The sequence below is a fragment of the Drosophila melanogaster genome, chromosome 2L, assembly GCF_000001215.4.
Source record: "Drosophila melanogaster chromosome 2L".
Taxonomy (NCBI): domain Eukaryota; kingdom Metazoa; phylum Arthropoda; class Insecta; order Diptera; family Drosophilidae; genus Drosophila; species Drosophila melanogaster.
This window is the reverse complement of record NT_033779.5, coordinates 19,502,270-19,518,730: the sequence shown is the minus strand read 5'-3', so window position 1 is coordinate 19,518,730 and position 16,461 is coordinate 19,502,270. Positions and strand designations below refer to the sequence as shown.

The 16,461-nt window shown below is 48.6% G+C and overlaps 2 protein-coding genes and 1 long non-coding RNA gene across 9 annotated transcripts, besides 1 other annotated feature; all 3 read left to right on the top strand.

The window, feature by feature from the left end:
* Nucleotides 1-98: 98 nt before the first annotated feature.
* Nucleotides 99-739, top strand: lncRNA:CR43363 (long non-coding RNA:CR43363). Its single transcript, NR_048004.2, has 3 exons — nucleotides 99-369; nucleotides 438-467; nucleotides 530-739. It is a non-coding gene; the product is annotated as a long non-coding RNA:CR43363 (long non-coding RNA).
* Nucleotides 740-1,526: 787 nt separating this feature from the next.
* Hasp (Hig-anchoring scaffold protein) lies at nucleotides 1,527-9,778 on the top strand. 5 transcript variants are annotated; one of them, NM_136134.7, is made up of 17 exons: nucleotides 1,527-1,603; nucleotides 1,873-2,290; nucleotides 2,698-2,997; nucleotides 3,133-3,312; nucleotides 3,372-3,563; nucleotides 3,624-3,800; nucleotides 4,381-4,563; nucleotides 4,626-5,422; nucleotides 5,480-5,687; nucleotides 5,751-6,754; nucleotides 6,827-6,934; nucleotides 6,993-7,303; nucleotides 7,358-7,503; nucleotides 7,649-7,763; nucleotides 7,826-7,944; nucleotides 8,001-8,160; nucleotides 8,594-9,778. In NM_136134.7, the coding sequence occupies exons 2-17, from the start codon at nucleotides 2,239-2,241 to the stop codon at nucleotides 9,570-9,572; spliced, it is 5,031 nt and encodes a 1,676-aa protein (NP_609978.4). In that variant the 5' UTR covers nucleotides 1,527-1,603; nucleotides 1,873-2,238; the 3' UTR covers nucleotides 9,573-9,778. The 5 variants fall into 5 exon arrangements, with proteins under 5 accessions (NP_609978.4, NP_001137842.2, NP_724204.1 ...); NM_001144370.3 differs by having other exon boundaries at nucleotides 5,748-6,754; NM_165306.4 differs by having other exon boundaries at nucleotides 8,001-8,614.
* Nucleotides 9,779-9,966: 188 nt separating this feature from the next.
* cyst (cysts) lies at nucleotides 9,967-16,396 on the top strand. 3 transcript variants are annotated; one of them, NM_136133.5, is made up of 3 exons: nucleotides 9,967-10,379; nucleotides 10,466-11,241; nucleotides 12,370-16,396. In NM_136133.5, the coding sequence occupies exons 2-3, from the start codon at nucleotides 10,545-10,547 to the stop codon at nucleotides 15,600-15,602; spliced, it is 3,930 nt and encodes a 1,309-aa protein (NP_609977.1). In that variant the 5' UTR covers nucleotides 9,967-10,379; nucleotides 10,466-10,544; the 3' UTR covers nucleotides 15,603-16,396. The 3 variants fall into 3 exon arrangements, with proteins under 3 accessions (NP_609977.1, NP_001260588.1, NP_724203.2); NM_001273659.2 differs by having other exon boundaries at nucleotides 9,967-10,405; NM_165305.5 differs by having other exon boundaries at nucleotides 9,967-11,241.
* Nucleotides 11,458-12,063: a mobile genetic element.
* Nucleotides 16,397-16,461: the final 65 nt, after the last annotated feature.

Sequence of the window (16,461 nt, the reverse complement as noted above, 5' to 3'; positions counted from 1 at the left end):
TTACGTTGCTTATCGATAGATACATGGCATAGCTGTCGATGTTTCAAATAGATTTTTTAAAAATCAAGCGTAACGTTAATACATCGACAATTCAATTTCAATTGTAACAAATTTACGCCTTTTGTATATAGAGGCCGACCAGTTTGACGCAGACGTAATGAGCTGATGGTTCAAGAGTTGGCGGACAGCGTTTTTAAATCCGTGCCCAAAACACCAAAACCGACACCGACGACAGCGCCACCCATAACATCCTGTGGTCGCCGCCAATTAGAGCTCCACTGCCACTGCCGCCGTGTCCTGGTCCTGGTCACACCCCAACCCCCGCCACCGGACAACGACGACATCTTCGTTGGGGATTTGGATTCTCATGTACATATATATATTTCCATTTACACATACATATATATATATTTCCATTTACATCTAAATTTATACAGATTCCACTTGCGGACATTCCAGCAAATCACGTATGTCTGTATAAGATTAGTCTATTACCCTGTCATGCAATTGACCGTTTGATTTTTTTTAGATTGGCAATGGCATTGGCGTGAACCTCGACATTGCAAGATATCTTCGGGAAGTTGTCCTCCGTGTGCAATTTGGTCGCTTGCCCGCAGGTTAAGAGTGCGGTATGGAGGAATTTTTGAGGGAATGGACTTCTTCATCGGTTATTATAATATAAAAATATCATTAGCCTTATTATGCTCAAGCCTCTGTTTAGCAATATATAGGTATGACGAAACTTGATTTGTGTCGATTCCACCAAACATACCCTTCTCAGTAATATTTTCATTTAGAAAGAAAAATACATTTCCATTGTGGATGGGACAAATTAGAGTTCTTTGAAGTTATAAAAAATGATGAGAAACTAGATCGAAATCGGGTTTTTACGAACTGAAATACGAATATATGAAAATTGTCTATTCCATATCTATATAGTATCTATATCTATGATAATGGTAAAGAAAAGCTTAATACATAGATTTTGGTTAAGGAGCAATAACTTTATGTGACAATCGTTATCAAAAAACCAGATATGCTTGTAATATATGTGTGTTGGTTTTGCGATAACGATAACGATACGTTTTCTTTATTTTCTCTCTCTGCGAGAAAGCACTCACACACTTACATACTTGCTACACTGGTATGTGTGCAAGTATATGTGCAAAAGCTTCGCCGCACAGTGGAACTGTCCAATGGTTCCCAAAAAACCAATGTCCTTGTCCATAAGACTTGGTCACATATAAGTTGCTATATTTGACTGGTATTCACTATAAACTAAATTAAAGTAATATATTAATAGTAATAGTTAAAGAAAGTACTGAATAGAAATAAAGATATTCTTTTGTTGTTGATTTTAAGTGATGAAAAAAAATAAGAAATTTAATATAAATTCTAGTAGAATAAGCATATAAATTTAAGTAAGTATAAGTAAGCATATAAATATATAACATAGTCGTAAGCGCTGAACAATGATCACCTGTGCTTATCGCAGCCAACTTCAAGTTGAAAATGTTAAAACTGACGCTATGTTAAGTAAGGGATTGTAAATGTAAAGTTGAAGAAGACGGTGGATTTTAGAGAAACTAAGGAAACATATCGTGTAAAGCATATTATTACTGCCAATATATGTTTATGATTAAATCTTGATTATTGTTTAATTTAAACTCTGTTTATGTAATATAAATCACTTCATTAGCTATCATTATTATATTAATACTTATACTTATATCTATCATTATCATAAGTATTAATATGATGATGATAGCTAATGAACCTTAAATTGTAATCAACACATCTTATATCGATTCCTCGACGTCTAACAAAAAAAAGTTCCTAACAGTCGAAATTAATGATATCTTTATATTCAAGTTTGGATCCAACAAGCGAGCTAGGATGCAAGAACCTTTCGCATTTGCTCGAATTTTCACCGAAACCTATCTTCACCGTTAAAGGGACCAACCACCGCCGAAAGCTGTCAAGTTGGGCGCTTCTCGCCCGATCTGTCAAAAGGCCAGAGCCAAAAAGGGGAGAAAGCAGCTGGCGTGGCTGCATTTCGTTTCCTTGGCTCGAAGTGAGAAGTTTCGGGCCACCGAGCTTGTCGAAAAAGTTACCAATTAAATTGGCCAGCAGAGGAATTTTGCAAGTTAGCTAAAATGCTATAAATCCGAGGCCAGTTCGGCGAAAGGAAAAAAATCAAAAAGGACACGGATACCCCGCAACTACAACGGAATCAAAATGAATCGCCTGCTGCTGCAGTGTCTAGTGACCACCATTCTGGTCTACAAAGGTCAATAAGAAAACCCAAAAAACCTGAAAACCCGATAAGTACAATCAGTATATTTGAGCCCCTTTTAGTGGTAGTCCGGATGAGCTCACCAGTGGCCGGAATAATTATTTGCAATTTTCGGGAGTCCTCCAAATGGGCAAGATGAAAAATGTATATGCTGCTGCGTTATATAAGCTGGCGTCCAGTGCGCAGGCTCCAAAAGAGTCTGGGACCGAGCCATCATCAGACATCTGGACCAGGCATCGGGGGAAATAGGTCAATGTTTTCGCCCGCACGCGAGGCGGAGCAAAATAGACGCGAATCCCGGAACCAAAACAGAAGCCGCGCTAAGGGGTTGATTCGCCTGGGAATTGGGGTTTGTTTTCCAGCCCAGATGACTGACAGCTGTCCTCCTTGTTCTCTTGCAGTGATTTCGGTGCCGACCAGCACGATGAGCACCAGCATCCAGACGACCTCGGAGATTCCGCAGCAGGATGACGACGACGACGACTGGGAGGAGGACGACGACTCTCTGGAGTCTGACGACGATGGCCGCGTCTACAAGAATCCTCGCAACTCACCCTCCACCGAGTGTCCACGCGACGAGGAGCAGGCCACGCTGCTCGGCCAGAAGTGCTTGAGGAAGTGCTCCTCCGACGAGGATTGCAAGAGCAAGAAGAAGAAGTGCCTGTGCGACGGCGTCTGTGGCAATTCCTGCATTAAACCAGGTGGGTATAGATTTAAATTGCAATAGTTAAAACAAAATAAGTGTAATTCAATCAGAAAGTTGATATGTTGAACCATCAATTCTTTTTATACAAGCAAAGTAATTCCAAATCCCTCGATGCCCTTTCTTTCCTTAGATCGCGAGTGCCCGGAACTAGCCCAGCCCAGCTTGGGTCAGGTCACAGTGGCTGGACGCCACTTCGGAGCTCGCGCCTCCTATGCCTGTCCGCACGGCTACCACGTTGTGGGTCTCCAGAGTCGTCTGTGCCAGGCGGACGGAAATTGGGCCGGAGCCGAGCCAGCTTGCAAGCAGAATAGTAAGTCTACCACAGGTTAATAAACAGATTATATCGAAACGTGCTTGCAATCCTTCCAGTTTACTGCCTGAAGCCGCCGCAGATAGAGCATGCACGGAACTCGGCGCTGCCGGAACAGGAAACCTTTGACCTGGACTCCACGGTTCAGTACCACTGTCACACCGGCTACGTGACCAATGGATTCCCGCGGGCCAAGTGCCTGGCTATTGATAACCTGGCCAGCTGGTACGGCCCGGATATCCAATGCGAACGTGAGTGCAGTCACACTGAAAAGGGGAGCCTCTGTATGCATAGCTATTTGATGATTCCAGCTCGATCCTGTGGCCAGCCACCGGATCCGGCCTACGGATGGCATGCCGGCGAGTGCTACACGTACGGATGCAAGATCACCTACAACTGCGGAACCGGATACGAGCTGGTGGGCAAGCACGAGCGCTACTGCCAGTCGGACGGATCGTGGACGCCCAAGGAGCTGCCCACCTGTGTCTGTGAGTATTGCGGGCTGGCGCCGGTAGAGCTTGTAACCGAACCTCTTTGACCTCTTTGACCACCTTTAAAGCGGATAGCGCAAATGTAACCACCACCCAAGCGTCGTTATCCTAGGCGAGGCGACCCTTTGAGTTTCGTTTCCGACTCCTTGGAGCTGGCAAATGGCACAGATCCCCATATCCGTATCCGAAACTATATATTAAGCGCACTTTGGTCAGGGCTCAGGTTCTCCAGTCGGAGTTCTCCGATCCTGCTAGCCACCCACATTCTCTCTCTATCTCCGATTTGGTTATTGATCTAGCGATACATACAAACAGATTGTTCAAATTTACATATGCACTACCTTGTTGTTGTTGTTCTTGTTGTTGGCCAGTTAATGTTGAATGAATAAATAAAAGTTACCGCAAATCTTGAGCAAGCAAAAATATATACAAGAATTGATTAATCGAATTCGAAAACCGTTTCCTCGAAGTTGTTTTATTTGGTTTGGCGGCCTTCAAAGATTTGTGGTAACTTTTAGCATACCCCCACCATCCCAATCCCATTGCTAACCCCATTCTCCCGCATCCTCCCGCACAGTGGTCACCTCGGTGGTGTGTCCCACCCCGGAGAACCCCAAGAACGGCAAGGCCACCTACACCACCCTGGCCTACAACTCGGTGGTCAGCTACGAGTGCCGCTACGGCTACACCCTTGTGGGCGAGAGCTCCAGTCGCTGCGGAGCGGACCGAAAGTGGAGCGGCACTCTGCCCACCTGCAAGGGTAAGTGGTGTAGTCCCATCTGGATGGTTCTACTGTGTATTCCATTGCATTCCCTTCAATAGAGATCAACTGCGGCCATCCTGGAGTGCTGTACAACGGATGGATCGAGAACATCGAAGCGGGCACCGGACTAGGTGCCAGCATTATTTTCCGCTGCCAACCAGAGATGATGATCAATGGACTGGGCTCCAGCGTGTGCCAGATCGACGGAAGGTGGCGGAACGCACTGCCCGAGTGTCTGGCGCCCTGTGTGGTGCCCACCATTTCGCAGGGCAATGTGTATCCCATCGAGATAATCACGGATGAGAACGGAACGACGATCGTCCATCCGCCGACGACCACCACACAGTCGCCCACTCAAACGCAGAGCATTGGTGGTGTGGAGAAGGTTAAGCACGGAACGGCACTGGAGGTCAAGTGCGATGAGAACTACGAGTTCCCGGTGTCCCTGCTCAGTCCGCCCACGTGCAACAATGGCACGTGGAGCATCATTCCACGCTGTGTGCCCGCCAGGTGCAAGAGCATGCCGCGTCCACCCAAGCACGGCATGGTAATGGCTCCCAAGACGGAGCACGGCATGAAGGCGCGATTCAAGTGCAAAGATGGCTTCAAGCTGGTCAGTCCGGAGGGCAAGGATGTGACAGATCCGCATGACTATGTGCTCACTTGTTCATTTGGCAACTGGACCGGAGAGACGCCCAAATGTGACGAGGTCTTCTGCTCCTTTCCCGGCTACATACCCAATGGAAAGGTCCTGCTTGTGGGCAACATGGGCCTATATGACTATAGACCTTATGTCAAGAAGATCGTGAACAACAAGCAGATCATGTACGATTGCGACAAGGGATATGTCCTGGAGGTAACTTCAATATCCTGTTAGTATTGCTGATTCCCAACAACATCGCTTCTCCACTAGGTTGGTCCGCCTGGCGCCACCTGTGTGGGTGGCAAGTGGCGGCCCTTGGACCTGCCACAGTGCCTCCTGGGCCAGCATCCTCGCCTGCGTTGGAATCGCCGCAGACGTCGCTCTCTGCAGATCCGCCAACTGAGATCCATGTACCTTCTGCAGCGACAGCGACAACTTCAAAGGCAACTGATCGATAACCAAAACTATATAAAAGCTAGTAAGCAATAATATTTTTCGATTGTAAGCAATATATTAACAATATCATATTCCCTTTTAGTAGCCGATCCTGTCCAGCCATCGGTTCATCGGGTTAAGCGAAGCGCCAGTCCCCACCCGAACTCACAACCCTATGCCTCCGACGTCGACCGGGCCTACTCCAAGTACTACCAAAAGATCAAAGAGCGATATCAGCGCTATGTCCGCAAAATGCTAGGTCGTGACCGGATCTACCAGAGGCTCCACTCCCAAGATGCAGTGGGTAGAGTGGGAAACAATCTGAATACCCACGATGGAGGACAGGTCACCATGCGGGGCAAGTCCAACTTTAGGGAATTCGAGAATGGAAACAATTACCTTGGGAGCGGTGGCATTGGATCAGGTGGAGTAGTCGGATCTGGAGTGGTTGCGCTGCCCAACATTAACCAGGCATCGCGAAACCACCAGGTTCATGTAAACAGAACTCCCAAGGAAGAGCTGCTATCCAACGGATCCCCGCCTATAGCATCGCGTAGCCTGCACTTGAATGCCACCCGATCCTATATTGAACAACTGAAATCACAGATTGTCCGTCGGAGGCGCAGAAGGAGCTCCAGCATTGGACAGTCGCCTCCTCCGTCGGGAGCAACTATTCCGGATGCTGAGGTGGACATCAGTGATGGAGGAGAGGCCGGAAAGGGAGGTGGAGGCAAACGATTGCGAGGACCCTGCGAGGAACTCGAGTGGGATTCCTTCGCCAACGTGACCACGGTTCGTCCTGGCAAGGTTCCAGGCAGAAATGCCGTAGGCATCATGCTGCATCTGGAGTGCAATGCCGGATTCAAGCTGAATATTAAGGGTGAAAACGCCACGGCGCGATGCATCCGAGGCATTTGGAAGCCGGAGACGCCCAAGTGCCTATCCGCTCCGTGCCTGGTTCCCGCCGTGGAGCACGGTCAGTACTACAAGGTGGAGCCCCACACCAAACAGCTGAGCGACAAACCTTCATTGACCCCGCTCTCCACCTACGAGGAGATCCAGTCCAACGAGTTCATCACCCTGGAGTGCGAGGATGGGTTCAATATACAGGTGGGATATTGATTAAATAAATCCATTCATCTTCTATATATTGAATCATCACTAACACCTCCGAATTTCTAGGGTTCAGCTCAGCTCCGTTGTGCCCATGGATCTTGGTCGGTGAATGCCTTCTCTGAGTGCACATCGGTGCCCTGCACGCTGCCCAATATTCCAGGAGTCATTTATGATGTAAGGTTCACTAGCATGCCTCACAGAATCTCAAAAACCAGTAATCACCTCTTTTTAGGGAGGCTACCGGGCAGGATTGACCATTGGACACGGGAGCAGTGTAAGCGTTCGCTGCGAACTCTCCACTAACGCCAATCCCATAGAGATGTCCTGCCACAAGGGCATCCTCACTCCACCCAGTATACCATGTGAGTCCGGATTAAGAAAGTCACGCGAGGAACTGGAGCATGCCACGCCCACTCCACACCCCAAAGTGGAGCACAACGAACTGGACAACGATCACGATCACCACGACAACGGCACCGATGAGCACGACGACATGAAGATGTGCGGTCCGCCCATGTTAACGGATGGCGCCCTGGTCTACAAGTGAGTGGCAGTTTCTCAGAGTCATGATCTGTTATTAGTCCTTAATCTTCGAAGGAATGCCGATCATCCAGAGCTGGATGGCGCCTACGAGAGCGGCACGGAGATCTTCTTTAACTGCATCCCAAATGCGGCTGGGGATCGGCAAACGTGGCGCATCATATGCGACAATGGACTGTGGATAGGGCGATCCTATAATTGTGGTGAGTTTTAAATAAAGCTAAATTACATTAGAGTAGCAAACTAAATTATTACTCAAATTATGTCCATTCATATGTCAGTCCGTATGATACATAGATAGCATGGAAAAGCACCTCTTTAATTATCCCTAATCCCTAATCTTTTTAGAAAACGGAACGTGTGTGTTCAGAAACAATGAGGCTAATGTGGTTAGTTTCTACAACGACCTGGAGATCCGAGAAGACGTGGTGGACTTTCCCCCAGGAGCCACCATCATATCGAGGTGAGGCATTGAGCATAAACAGACTTTGTTCAATTGTGATACTTACTTATACTTACTCTCAGATGTATGGACATCGGAAAGTTCTCGTTCATGGGCAGCCACGAGAGGACCTGCATCCACTCGGAATGGACCAACACCAAGCCCGTATGTTCCGGCCTAAACCAGGAGAACGACTATGCGAGTAGGTATCCAATATCCGAGTGCGGGATAGTTAATCTGACTTGAGCTCAAATCCAGTGGAGAAGGCACCGACCATCCTCTTCCGCCACCAGAACGGACCCATCGCCCAGAGCAACGATGGCAAGCTGATTGTCTATCCGGGAACCACTCTGCACATGGAGTGCCTGTGGATGCGTCGCTTCGGGAATCCCAAGTGGAACGTCAGTCACACGCACAAGTGGGTATCGGGTGGTTAGGCACGCTAAAATAACTTTAAAGTTGCTAATTAATTTCAGCAAGGGGTATGTTCATAAATTATTTGCGTCTGAACTTCAAATTAATGTGTATGGTGTATCTCGTTATTGGACTATAGGTTAAATTTTTAAAAGCAGCAATTAGGTATTTGAATTGATCATTAGATCGTTTGACTTTAGGGATTTCTTATAAACATTTATTTTTATTTCTTTAAGGGTTATTTATACTATAAAAGGCAATGATCAGCAGGGTCTGGTTCTGGGAATCTCTTGGAATAGCCCTTCTCTTATCTACACCTTTTATTTTATAGGTACTCAAAACAATCTAAACATATTTGAACCTGGTTAATGGGAGATACCTTTGGGAAACCGTCCTCCATGTGGTAAACTCCACTAATGAATCTCTGCGTCTTGCAGGAACTACACAGAGGGCTGGGTAACCGAAGCGGATGAGGGCCGCGACTCTACACTGGAATACCGGCTGAGCATTGTGGATGCGGCCAGCGACGACTCCGGGTTCTATTCGTGCATGACCCCAGCTCGGCATGAGCACACCGTGGAGGTGGTGGTGCGGGCCATCAACTGCCCGGAGATACCGATGCGACGCGGCCTGATCGTGAACACCAACGATACTAAGCTGAGCACGCGGGCGCTGCTGTCCTGCGCTAACGGGAACTCCTTGATTGGCGCCTCGGAGCTGTTCTGCCTACCGAGTGGCAATTGGAGCGCACCGTTGCCGGTCTGCGAGAGCGTCGAGTGCGGCGACATCCCGCTGGGAATGGGCAGCAACGCGAGCTCGCCCCGTGTGTCCGTGCTGTCGCGCGAGGTGGGCGGCCGGGCGGCCTTCTCGTGCGCCTCCGGTTACGGGCTGCGTGGTCCGGCGGAGGCGATCTGCAATCCGACGGGCGAGTGGTCAGCGCCGCTGCCCACCTGCGTCGAGGTGCAGTGCGACAATCCGGGGGCGCCGCAAAATGGTTACGCCCAGGGCTCAGCACCTTATCGTGCCGGCGACGTGGTCCAGTTCAATTGCAATCCCGAGTACATGATGCAGGGCCAGCCGATCATTGCCTGCCAGGATAATGCCAGGTGGTCTGGCGGGCTGCCCAAGTGCGTGCAGGCCTGCTCGTATCCGGGCACCGTCATCAGCGGCAGGATGTCCTCCGTCAAGTTCTACTACGCCATCGGCGAGAGCATCACGTTCACTTGCGATGCCGGACTGGATCTGCGCGGCTCCAAGGTGCTCAAGTGCCTTAAGAACGGCAAGTGGTCCAGTGCCATTCCCACGTGCGTGACAAACGAGGGTCCTGTCGGCGGAGGAGGAGGAGGAGGAGGAGGCGGCGGCGGAGGATCCGGATCCGTGGCCACCAACAAGCACCTGGCCACCACCATGGGCTAGAGCGATTCGGATTGCCGGTTGCTTCAGAGTGATACTAATACATATTACTACCTACTAACTAATGCACATTCCAGGCGCACAGTCACGCGTTTACCAACTAGTAACGCCATTCTTGCGATTCAATTGTAACTGTAGCGTAACTGTAGCCCTGTACTGTATCGCACGGCCATCATTTTACTTTCAATAAATGTTCGTCGAATAAAGACAAAAGTTCTTCTGTTTTAATTATATTTTGATTTCCGTTACATAGTTAGGATTAAATTTGAATTCAAATGTAGTGTTGTTAATCGGAATCGGAATGGTTGGGCGCTTCTTTTCAGCACTGGTTATGTTAGCGACAGCGCTGTTAAATGTAAAGTGTGCCGCCGTCATGGTCACACTGCCCGACTGCTGGCGATAGTATCGGGTAAGCATCGATATAAGTTCCAACCCCAGCTCGAATCGCATTTAAATTTTAAAACGCTGGCAGAAATCTCACTAGCTTAAGATTCCGTTTAGTTTTCGGTTAAGTGCAACGGCCAGTATTCCCTTTCCCGCACGCGAAGCACCCGTTCGAATTTATCGTTTAAAACTCACGCATTCCCCTCGCCCACGCACTGCTGTTGATGCTGCTGAGCTGCCGTTGTTGTTGCTGTTGTTGCTTCCACTGCTGTTGTGTGGCTGCTGTTATTGTGGTTGTTGTTGGTGCAAGGACAAGTGACGTCCTTCGAAAAAGGCGCAACAATTTACGTCGCGCAACAAGGTGTTTTCGGGGGTGGCGGGAAAATCAATAAATAGCAAAAAGCAAGTGCATACACAAGTGTATATGTACGTATGTACACACATATATGCATGTATGGTGCCCGTCGCGGTTGAGTGTGTGTGCGTTGTATACTGAAACTTTCTTTTTCTAGGCAGCCAGCTGTAAAATAGAACACAGTCGCTAAACAAAGGAAATTGGCCCAAAACGCAGAGAATTCAGTAGACCCTATTATGGACAACGCGGGCGAGGACAGCGACAATGATGTGGTCACCGATTTTCTGAACTCCAACTGCAGCGAGTCCTCGGAAGCGCTGGTTAATGGTGGCTCTACCAACCGAGGCGCCTCCATCGAAAGCCAGAACTATTGCATACCCGTAATAAACGCACCCGTTCCTGGTCCAGCGCGCGCCCCCATTGCTCCGCCACCAGCATCTAATCCTGCCAGCAACACCATCAATAACAACAACATGATACCCACCATAAATGTGACGCCACACAGTCCCGCCCTGGCCTCCAAGTACAACAACATATTCGAGGACACGCTGAGCCAGCTGCAGAACATCCGCGAAACGGTCGTCCAGATGAAGAACTCCTCCTCGCCTAGCCAGCACATGCAGGACGGCAGCTTGGCCAATCATGGACTGCTCAGCGCAGCTATACTGAGTACTTCGCTGCCCGATCTTACGGGGACGGGCACGGGTCCCGCGTCCGGTGGCTCCAACTACGCCATGTGGTCTTCCACGGCACCGCAGCAGTGCCAGTTTCTTCACACAGACCGCCGGAAATCCTGGACAGCCGTGGACGATGGCAGCGGCGCTGGCGACTGCACCAACAAGAGCGTCAGCCTATCCAGCCTGGACAGCGAGGAGCAGGAAACCATTCGCGTCACCGAGCAGCGACGAAGGTCGGCCAGGAACAGCACTGGAGGTAGATATGCACTAAGGTTTCGGGGGTGGGTTGGCAAAGCCATAAGTGTGCAATGCAATAGTAGTTCAGATATTTGTATACCTGCAACATGGCTGGCCCTGTTGATTAGGTAAATTTGCCAATATTATTTAATTATTTAGACAAAAGTGTTTAGGTGTTGAAAGTTTAAAATAATACTAAACAAAAATGCATTCAAAATTAAGTCGGAAATGGATTTTACAGAGGAATCTCTAAATTGTCGGCTATTCCAAAGGTTTTTGAAAATGTTATCACTACTCATTTGCAGCGCCTTTGTAGGTCAATTATATCACCATGTCAGCAGAAACGCAGATAAACAACCAATAACCTTTTGGAGCTAACTTCCTTCGTAATACAGGGCTTCAGAAATAATATTCAAACAGGTGTCATCTACACTGACTTTAGTAAAGCATTTGTCTTTATAAATAATTCTCTTCTAGTAAGCAAACTTGATTTATTAGGTTTATCTGTTGATCTTCTAAAAAGGATTTTAAGTTATCTGAACTTAAAGGACGCATCCGGGTACTCTTTGAAAATTTTCTATCTCGTATTCTCCTAGTGAGCAATGAAACATTCGCTTGTACTTATGTACGCATCGTATGGTAAATTATGCCTCCAGTATAATGAAAATTCTTCCCATTTAGCTTTACAATCCGATTTCAATAGCTTTCAAATATGGTGCCGTGGTAACGTACTAAACTTAAATGGCTCCAAGTGAAAAGTTATGACCTTTCGACAGAATAACTTCTCTGTTCCAAGCAGATTCACTAGAAACTACAAGCCCTAATCTTAAATTATTGTAGAATGTAGAATATTGTAGAGGTGTGACCGTGGGACTCGCGGAAAAAAAATGGGAAAATATGTATGATAAGATATCGTTAATAAAGTCAATAAATTTTGCCAATTGATTGCTCAAAATAATATGCCACTCAACCAAAGAGTAGGGGCTACTACCAAGTTAGCTTCGTTTCGATGTGGAATTCCACAAAACCCCCTTATCTGTAAGCCCATATAGTGTTTTGGTATTGGTAGCTCCGACCAAAGCTATCAGAAACCCCTTGCGATTAGTTATTGCTAACGGACCGACTCTCTAACTTTGACTACTCGCAGGTATTTCGACCCATTCGCTAAACGAGGCGGAGCTGGCCCGTGACTTCGAGAGGATTGCTGCCAAGCGAAGCCTGGCAACGGAGATCATCAGCAGAATACCGCTGCAGAAAAGCATATCGACGAGCTCAATTATAGCCAAGGAGGATATCAAGGCGATCGCGCGCCACCTCACGGACAGCGAGGATGAGAATCAAAGCCTCTTGCGGGCGCACGCAAAAATCGAGGTCTACGACACCGTAGAGAAGCGACCCAAGCGCGGTTCTATATTCTTCCGCAAAAAGAAGCCCAAGGCGAAAACGAAGTCGTTGGTGGGAGGCCAGCTTAGTGCGTGCGACGTCTGCGGTGCTGCAATCACACTGGCGCAGATCAAGGAACATCACCTTGAGTGCAAGGTGAAGAAAATGGGCGGCGGCCAGGATTACTACGACGGGCCGGATGCGAGCACTTTTAGCAACCCAGAGGATCAGCCTCTGATACGTTCCGATTTGCAGTTTCTCAACGAAGCGCCGATCGAAGCACAAGACTTGGGAGCCGATCCCGTTCTAGGCATCGTTCTCAAGGAGCACGACTCCTGGACACCCAATGTGCCTAGGGAGTTACTCAAGACGCTGAAGGATCTGCAGATCAAGCGGCAGGAACATATCTATGAGTTCATTATGACCGAGAAACACCACTGCCAGACACTGATCGTCATGCAGAAGGTGTTCGTTGAGAGTCTGGAGCGGCACTTTCCATCACTCAACCTAAACAGCATGTTTCCGCGCCTGCAACAGCTCACCGATCTGCACACCTGCTTCCTGCGCCAGTTGCGACTGAAGCAACGCGAACAGCATATGGTGGACAGCATCGCGGACATATTGCTCGATTTCTTCTCGCTGGAGCAGGCGCAATGCCTGCGTCTGGCCTACGGAGAGTTCTGCGCCAATCATCGCAGCGCCCTGGACCAGTTTAAGCTCTGTCTAACCGAGCCAAGCTTCGCCGAATGGTACAAGCACTGTCTACAGAATCCGTTGCTTAAGAAGAAGGGCATCCCCGAATGCATCTTGTTCGTGACTCAGCGCCTTACCAAATACCCGTTGCTCATCGAGCCGCTGCTGAAGAGCGCCAGGGATAACAAGCTGGAGACAGACAAGCTTCAGCATGCCCTCAACCTGGTCAAATCTCTTCTGGTCGATGTGGATGCGTGTGTGGCGGAGAAAGAGCTGCGCGAACGACAGCTGGAAATCTATGGTCGCGTGGATGCCAAATCCTTTGCTATCTACAAAAATAAGCCTTTCCGAAAAACTGAGCTTGGTGTGGAGTCGCGACGTCGTCTGAAATTTGATGGATTGGCCACCCTCATGCAGGGCAGGGCTAAGACGCAGCTTGTCCTTGTTGTGGTGCTCACCGACTGCCTGTGCTTTCTGAGCGAGAACTCCGGTCACAACAAGTACTCATTCTTCACGCCGGAGCACAAGGCTGGAGTGGTTCCTCTCCAGAAATTGCTTATCCGCGAAAAGGCAGGCACCGAATCCCGGGGAATATATATTATCAGTTCCAATCCGGATTTCCCAGAAATGTACGAGCTGAAAGTGCAGACGCCAAAGGACAAGAACACTTGGATTCAGACCATCCGTCAGGCTGTGCTTGACTGTCCCGCAACGGACATAATCGAGGCGGAGGATCTCACGGCGGAGGAGAAGCTGCGAATCGGAGTGAACAAAAGGGAGACCATCGAGAAGATGCGACAAAAGGACATTGAACAGGCGCTACTGCTGGAGGAGAAACTGATGCTTCAATTCAATTTGCTCAAGGAGCAGCAGCCCTTTGGAGATGTGGCCGGCACCAATTCCAGTTGCAGTGCAGCCAACTTCCTGGCGGCCTTCGGCTCATACAAGGATCTCGTTAGTGCCGACTGTGACACGGCGGAGCTGTGGCGCAGAGTGCTCAACACGGTGCAGGACATCAGCCAGTTGGCTTCCACGATCTACTCGGCGGCCACAGGTCAGCCGGTGCCCAGGACTCTGAGTAGTGTCGGCGAAAAGCAGAGTGAGCAGTACGCTTCGCCCACTCTGCCCAAGCGGGCGGAAACATTTGCTGGCTTCGACGAAAAGCGCGGCAAGCTGGCCTCCAAGCTAGTGCTAACACCCCGCCTTCAGGAATTGGAAGAGAAGCGAGAACCAAAGAGTGGGTCCAGCTCGGTGTCGGAGCAGCCTTTAGAGAACAACTATGCGGTGCTACAGGTGACGCACCATCTGCAGACTCTGCTGTGCGTCATCTCCCAGCAGATGACCACCATCAATAACCTGCAGCTCCAGCTGGCCCTTTACAGGGAGAGTCCTCGCTCGAGTGCCTACACGCACAAGGATCAATTGGAGGAGCTGCGTAACCTGCAGGACAAGCAGCAGGAGGAGAAGACCGCATGGCAGCGTCAGCTGAAGCAGCAACAGGAGGAACTCGCCGAGATGCGGGCACAACAGCTGCAGTTGCAGAAACAGATCAAAGCCGAGCAGGAGGATGTGCGCCAGCAGCGTGAACAGCTGTACAAGAAGATGGAGCTCCTCTCCAGTCAGGGTCTGTTGCTGTCGCCCAGCACTCCCCTGCCACCGGTCAGCAACAATCATCCTCCACCTGCTGCGCTGTTGGATGACAGCCACGAGACAGACAATGGATTAAGTGGAAGTGGGACGGGCAGCAGCACGCCCAGTGTGGGTGGAACCTTTGATCGACGTAAGGAGAAATGGCTGAGTGGCTCATCCAGCTGCAAAACTCCGCCTGTGAATTTGATCAGCGCCAATAATGCGCCCAAAGTCAACCCCACTCTGGTCAAGCAAAAGCTGCCCATGAAGCTCTCCTCGCTCTCGTCCAGCGGCACTTCTAGCTCCCGCGTAGACAAGTCCGCCAGCTTTAATAGCGCATCACCGACACCCTACATCTCCGCCGGCAGTGTGCAGCAGATGTTCCCTCTAAAGTTGGCTGACCGGAGGACAGCCACGCCCTCGAACTGTACAACGACGCCCACGACGGGAATGGTGCCGCAGCACTCGCGAACAGGAAGCTCGCCGGCGATCATCCAGCAGGCAACGACCACCGCAACTCCCACCCAGACCCCCGTAGCTCGAGCAGAATCGGTGGCCCACTACACTCGCACTCCAACGAGCAGCCGGACAGGAATTGCAAGAACGGCAGGAATCGCTGTGGCCACTGGCACAGCTCCTCGAGCCAAGCCCGAGGAAGAGGAGATCTACTTCTGACGCCAGTTCACGCCTGAAGTCGAAATCTAAATGTGGAATCATTTGAAACCACTATCATTCCAATCGATATAAAAACCTTCTTGAAGTCATAACCGGAAGCCTGATCTTGGGCAATGAGGGGAACTGGAAATGTACTTCCATACCTGTTGAACTGTACCTATACCATTCGAAAATCTACAATCCCAATATCGTACTGCCCATTTTAGGCTCAATATCGCAAATGTTATCTTTAATTTAAGCAAACGTACTGTACTTAATGGTATTTCCTACGGACTCGCTATCAATCCAATGAATCTCAAACTGTTTAGTAATTTAGTTAACCAATTATTTATTACCATTATTTATATATTTTTTAAACCAATTTTACTTCGGACAAAAGATTAATTACAGTAAGTGTGAGTGTTTTCGAATTTTACTTCTTCCAATAAATAAACCTATTCAATATTTATTGTATACCCAAAACGAAAATGCAATGTAAAAGCGTTTATCCAAAATAGGATTAGGAGAGTATATGTTTATATATAAATATATATAACCACAAGGAATGACATTTCATCGAGATTGCCCAACTTTATTATCTCTAAGCCCGTTTACGAGCATCTTTGATTTTTGATGTGCTCCCTACTGACGTTATGAACTTTGTATATAAGTTTAAATAACTCTAACCATTTACCATTCCAATCCTCGCTATAAGTGTTTATGTGTTGAGAGGGGACTCAGAACTGGTCCTAATCCCTCTAATCTGCGCAATAAATGAAGCTCGCTCCAATAAATGTTTAATATTTATAAAATCTAGAAGCAAGTGTTTTCCTAGCTGTGTTTCAATTATGAAATTAGTTAATATTCCATAGTTAATAAT

What these genes read in the sequence shown, in the direction of transcription:
- Hasp (NM_001144370.3), top strand. Translation starts at nt 2,239, where the DNA reads ATGAATCGCCTGCTGCTGCAGTGTCTAGTGACCACCATTCTGGTCTAC. An exon ending in CACTCTGCCCACCTGCAAGG is followed by an intron (nt 4,564 to 4,625) that starts GTAAGTGGTGTA and finishes TCCCTTCAATAG; the next exon opens with AGATCAACTGCGGCCATCCT. An exon ending in CCAAAACTATATAAAAGCTA is followed by an intron (nt 5,688 to 5,747) that starts GTAAGCAATAAT and finishes ATTCCCTTTTAG; the next exon opens with TAGCCGATCCTGTCCAGCCA.
- cyst (NM_136133.5), top strand. Translation starts at nt 10,545, where the DNA reads ATGGACAACGCGGGCGAGGACAGCGACAATGATGTGGTCACCGATTTT. An exon ending in GGCCAGGAACAGCACTGGAG is followed by an intron (nt 11,242 to 12,369) that starts GTAGATATGCAC and finishes GACTACTCGCAG; the next exon opens with GTATTTCGACCCATTCGCTA.